We start from the raw sequence: 6128 nt of genomic DNA, 5'->3' as shown, positions 1-6128 counted from the left end.
AATCCAGTGATAATGAATTGATTGGTGGTGAAGAGGGTGAAAAACTACAAAGAAGTTTTTGCCAACAACTGAATTTAAGGATTTCCGGATTTATGTTTTGGTTTTCTGATAGAAAATAATACAGCATTCTGCTGAAATATACCAATTCCCTCAATAAGTAAGATTATGAGTAGGTCTATAGGTATATATAATTTAAATTTTAAAAATAGATTACAGGTATACCTAGATCTTGAATTAATTGATGAGGTTTATTTATATGATTGTATTTCTTATAAAATACATTAGAAATACTGCTTTTAACTGTAGGCACACAATTAAAACAAATTAAACCTATGTTTAATTTAAAATATATTAAAATCATTTAATAAAGGTCTTTTATTATTTTACACATCAAATTTCATGCAATCAGTACTCCACTGAAGGAGAAAAGATTATGGAAAAAGCAATGAAAGCACAGGTAGAAAATAAACAACACAAAAAACTAATTCTGATTTTTTTGGTGTCCTTAATACCCTGTGCTATCTTTGACAACAAAGATGCCTTACTTACGAGAGTCAGAGGCCCAGAAGTGGAAAAAAATACAAGTAGTTAATGAATAATGCATATGTTCATAGCAATGGTCAAATTATACTGTTTCCTAATGGGTACCATTTTTCTTCATCGAGTGGGACACTACAGAGTTGGATGTTAATTGCTCCCACAAATACAGTTTTACTCTTCACAATAAGCATTAAGACATGTCCTTGGAGCTCTGTGACTTCATCATATACTACCTAAAAAGGGAGAAAATAATGAAAATATAATTCAGAAATGCTTAAATACATCTCTTTTTTGAGTATTGCTTTTAATTAAAAAAAAAATTAGCTGCTAATATCTTGTACCCTGGCATAGATAGGTTAATGTCAGACTCTTTTATTTCTAACTTTTATTCTGAAAAGCTAAAAGTTCTGCTAACATAACAGAGTTTAATGACAGGCTATTTTTGTAAGAATCCTAGAATTTACTGATTCTACTAAGAATTGCCCACTCTATATTTAGAAAGATGGCAAATTACTCTCTAGGAAGAAATTTAAATATTCTTTACCTTCTATATCCTATAAATGTACAGCTATTATATATTCATAAAAATAAAAAAAGAACATCATTCTTCTGTGTTGAAGGTTACTGAGGAAAAACAGACCAATTTTTTTTTTCAATTTTAGATTCAGGGGAATAGACATGCAGGTTTGTACCAGGGGTATATTGCGTGATGCTGTGGTTTGGGCTTCTAATGATCACGTTACCCAAGTAGTGAACATAGCCCCCAATAGGTAGTTTTTCCACCCTTGGTCTCCTTCTTCCTTCTTCCCTCTTTTGGAATCCCCAGTCTTTATGCTTCCCATCTTTGTGACCATAAAACAGACCAATTTCTATGATTTCCCTTTGCTACTTAAATGCAGCACAATGATATTTTCTTGTACATGTGCAGAAGTAATACTATGGTTATTTATTCAAAATTGCTAATTTTTAAATTATGAAAATACATGTTCATTAAATAAAATCTGTATGAAACAAACAAACAAAAAATACCAAAAAGGAAGAAAATAATTGGAATTTTCACCATTGGGAGATAATTACAGTTAACATTTTGATGTTCTTTTTGTTTTCTATATATAATCACTGATTCAGAATCTGACTTGTAATTATGCTTTATATACAGTTTCATGTCTTGTTCTTTTTTTGTGACTTTTTTTTTTCAAAAGGGATCTGTTCAGCTGTCCTTTCATAACGTGCAGGAAGTAAGTTACAGGTCCATCGGCAACCCGCAGTGGTAAAGCAACGTAAAGGTATATTACTGCAAAGAAATTATTTATTTATCATGAAAGGAGGAGATAGCTGAGTGGAAATCTGGCATGGTTACCAGGGAAATGTCTTAGAACACATTTAGAAAAGGAATTTCATATACTGCTACAAACTTGCTTGCTTTTTACAGGCAAGTCACAAGATAGAAACTTTCTCAATATATGCCAACAAGAAGCAGAGGAGACGACTTCAGAGGGCAGCCCTGTGAGTTCACTGGGCAGCCTCCCCTGTGGGCACGGATTCAGTTTCCAGTACTTTGCACAGCATAGGCCTACTTTCATTACATTATCAGTGAAATTCAGTTCCAGATCAATCTGCTAGTGGCTCTGAATAATGATTCACTTAATAAGTAAATAAGTTCAATCAAAGGGCATGAGATACAATCTGATATGCGAATGCGGTCTACCCCGATCCATGTGTGTGCTCTTGGCTACCTCTACTCTCATTCCATACAGGAGATTATGGTTTAGTTTTCTAATGTTGCTCATTCACATTATTCCATTTCACCTATTGAGTTTTCCTGGGATAATAAAGGATTTTAAGAGTTACCTTAAAAAAATCTCAGAACCCTACCACTGTAATTCATGTTTTTAACAACTGGACACCCAATGCTGCCTGGAAATCTTTCCAGGACTTCCGAGTAAACTCCTTTTCCTTTTCTCTAAGTGGCTATTTTGAACTGTCTGAACTATTCTCCATTTTTCTTCCTGCATCATGTTCAGCTGATGAACTCCTCTCTTATTTTACAGAGAAAACAGAGAAAGGAACCCTCAAAGTGTGACTGTATATGATGCAGAAAAATGGGGACGTCTGGCTAAGGACTCTGTGAATTGTATGAATAAGTCATAAATTGTATGTTTTTAAAAAACATCAATAATTTATATTTTCATGAATCTGTTGTCAACTGTGTGCTTTCTCATTTGCATAGTGATGATAATAATCCTTACCTTTTAGCATTATAGGGAGGAAGAAATGAGATAATGAATATAAGGCTTGCTACAAAGTCTGGAACATATTAGACACCAATAAATTATAATTGAAAAAGATCCATCAAATACACAAAAAGGAACAGTTGTTTCTTAATATTTTGCATCAGTTGACTGGAGAAAACCCTTCCAGACAGAATTGAGTCTCCCAGGTATTTAGCAAGCGAAAAGCTTCAAGAAGTGACTTTAGGAATTAATTGCTTTCCTGGTTAAAATACAAACATTTGAACTTCCAAAGTTTTTTATTACTTAATATATTTTTTTCCTTTGTTTTATTAAGAAATGTTACTTTCTTAAAAGTGACTAAAGTTTTATAAACATACAATGATTGCACATTATAGATGATAAATATTTATTCTAATTGCTTTGGCGCATCCATAATGTTGTTAAATAGTAAGTACTCTTTTTAACTGAGCAAAGAATAATTAGTGGCTAATGTTAGCGAAGTACAGAGATGATTATATTCTTTGAGACCTTTCGTCAAAGGATTTAATATACATTCTGCATATTCAGAACCAAAAAAAAAAAAAATGGTTCTGGTACATACTCAGAACCAAAAATAAAGAGCTCTTTTAATTTCTCTTTCTAATAATTTTTACCTATAGGCATGAGCTAAGTCTTTACTACCTTCTGACAAATAACTAAATGTGTGGGTTTGGAATTATATTTTGTCTAATAGAAAACACTTAAGGTAATTCATATCTATTAACATATACGGAACATTCCAAGAATGTACTGAACATTAGTTGGCACAAGGGTCTAGTAAATAATTCTAACGTGTATTTTCATGACTGAAATGAGAGAACAACAAGATAGGAACTGAAGTGTCTCTAGTGCTTGTGGGAAGTGGTAGAGGAGGCAGGATAATGAAAGAAAGAGTTCAAAAGTGAGAACAGGAGTACTCCGTGGGTGGAGACAGGTAGGAATAACACAGCATAGTGTAGTGCGGTAACCATGAGCTTTGGAATCAGGCAGTTCTGGGCTTGATATATAGTTGTGTGACTTCTGGGTCACATTGTCTTCACTTACAAATACAATTTTCATCACGTTGAAGTTGCAATAAGATGATAACACAGATAACAATAACTATAGCTTACTGAGTGTGCCATATACTTGGCATTGTGCTAAGTAATCACTTTATATTCTGCAGGATATTTTAAGGCATGTAAAATGCATAGAATGTTCCTGTTCTGTTCTAATTTTCCCTTTATACCTTACAACAGAATAATATATAAGAAAAGATTATAATATACAAAATATATTGATTATAAGCATGTAATTTTGTCATAGGGTAGAAATTCTGTATTTCTAATGAATTGTGAGAAAAATGATGTTTTTTTTTTCTTTTTTTTTTTTTTCTTGAGACGGAGTCTCGCTCTGTCGCCCAAATTGGAGTTCAGTGGCCGGATCTCAGCTCACTGCAAGCTCCGCCTCCCGGGTTTACGCCATTCTCCTGCCTCAGCCTCCCGAGTAGCTGGGACTATAGGTGCCCGCTACCTCGCCCGGCTAGTTTTTTGTATTTTTTAGTAGAGAGGTGTTTCACCGGGTTAGCCAGGATGGTCTCGATTTCCTGACCTTGTGATCCGCCCGTCTCCGCCTCCCAAAGTGCTGGGATTACAGGCTTGAGCCACCGCGCCCGGCAAAAATGATGGTTTTTAACAAGATGGCAAAAGTAATGGCGTGGAAAGAGGCTTTGGAGCCCGGAATCTCAGCTCTGCTTCTTCAAGCTGTATGGCAGTTCCCTGAGCACTCACACCCCCAGCCCCAGCCCCATCTTGAGACCAGCCGTGCCTATCACTGGGATTTGTAAATGACAGGGGTTTTCAGGGAGACTGCTGATGAAGCCTAATGGGGCTCACTCTGCAAAGGGTCAAATAGACAAGCTTGGCCCTGCATCAAAGCCTCAGTATGTGAAGGGTGGAGACTCTGTCACTTGTCTGTGTCCCCGACCCAGCCTTTCTCATCTCTGGATATTAAAGAGAAAGGAGGATAGGAATAAAAATAAAAAGAACTATTTTCACAAAAGGCTTTGTAAGACATTGGTATGCAATGTAATATCTTCTTTGTACTCCTCTAAGAGATTTATATAAAGAGGAGAGTGAGGTCATCCTCTCCCACTTCACAGAACAGTACACGGCTTTTACAGTTTGAGAAATCCCAGCTGTGGTGAGTGGTTGATGCAGCAGTACTCGGCGAGGCGACGGAAGCGGAGGAAAAGTTTAAAACAAGGTAGATGCCCTGTGATAACTCACTGGGCTTTCTAGTCAGCACTGGGTTTATTGGTAAAGACATCTACTAAGGTGTTCTTGAGGTTGCACACAAGAGACTGAGAAATTTGACACAAAGATGGGGTCCTACATCACTACTGAGGGCAAGAGAAAGTAAAATCAGAGTTAAAATCTAGTGTGCTTCTTTGCATTTCTTATAAATATTCTTGTTGTGTTGATACAGACACAGACTGAAGAAAATTAAATTAGCCATTGTGGCCTTTTTTTCTTTTTGGGTCTTGGAATTCAACCAGCTTCGTTGCTAGAATTGTTTATATGATGTAGAAACCTCTTACTGTCCTAATGCCTACACTACTAAAATCGTCACTTATGCACACACTACTTCAAATTTCTGCTTGATTGGACTAAGTTCTGATTAGAATTGGCTATGCATGGGCCGTGGTTTTTGAAGCAATTTAAAATGTGTCCAGAGTATAAAGTGTCTATTCATGCGACAAGTATAGATCAATTGAGAAAGATTTGTAGTGATTTTTAATCAGTGGGGTATGGATGTGTGAGGACCTAGATTATTGCAAGCCCTCAGAAAAGTTATATGCACACCAAGAATTATAAAGTAATCTTCCAAGAATATATATTTACTACTGTTTTCTTATAATACGTAAAGCTTGAAATAAAACACAAGTTTATTTAAGTTATTCTGAATTGTTAGTGGTTTCTTGTTATTACATGTTTTCTTATACTGAAAATGCTCACGCCTCGCACAGGTTCTGAGAAGTTTCTTGATAGTGAGGCATGGAGACTTGTACTCAAAAAGTATGAAAAGAAACAGTGATATATTGTTGGGAGGTGTACACTTCTCACTGTTGACATCATGACAAATAATAGTGTGAAAATATTTTTCCTTACTAGTTTAGAGAATCTCTTTCTATAGATGCAGTATATACATGTATTTGCATTTTACACATACACACACACACAAAAAGTGTCACATATAAAACTACCCCGAATATTTATTACACATCTTTTTAGAGGTAACTAAGTGTTAAAAATATTAAAAGGATAAGACATTTAC

General features: G+C 35.3%; 1 protein-coding gene across 3 annotated transcripts in view; it reads right to left on the bottom strand.

The window, feature by feature from the left end:
• Window positions 1–229: 229 nt before the first annotated feature.
• PIK3C2G (phosphatidylinositol-4-phosphate 3-kinase catalytic subunit type 2 gamma) overlaps window positions 230–6128 on the bottom strand; it is a 394884-nt gene continuing 388985 nt past the window's right edge. For all 3 annotated transcript variants that reach the window (XM_025401956.1, XM_025401957.1, XM_025401958.1), the window contains one exon: window positions 230–773. In XM_025401956.1, the coding sequence (XP_025257741.1) occupies window positions 621–773 (153 nt within the window). In that variant the 3' untranslated portion in view covers window positions 230–620. The remainder of the gene's footprint in view (window positions 774–6128) is intronic.

This window comes from Theropithecus gelada, chromosome 11 (assembly GCF_003255815.1).
Source record: "Theropithecus gelada isolate Dixy chromosome 11, Tgel_1.0, whole genome shotgun sequence".
Lineage (NCBI taxonomy): Eukaryota > Metazoa > Chordata > Mammalia > Primates > Cercopithecidae > Theropithecus > Theropithecus gelada.
Note: the sequence above shows the minus strand (reverse complement) of the source record. Positions and strands in the feature narration are given on the sequence as shown.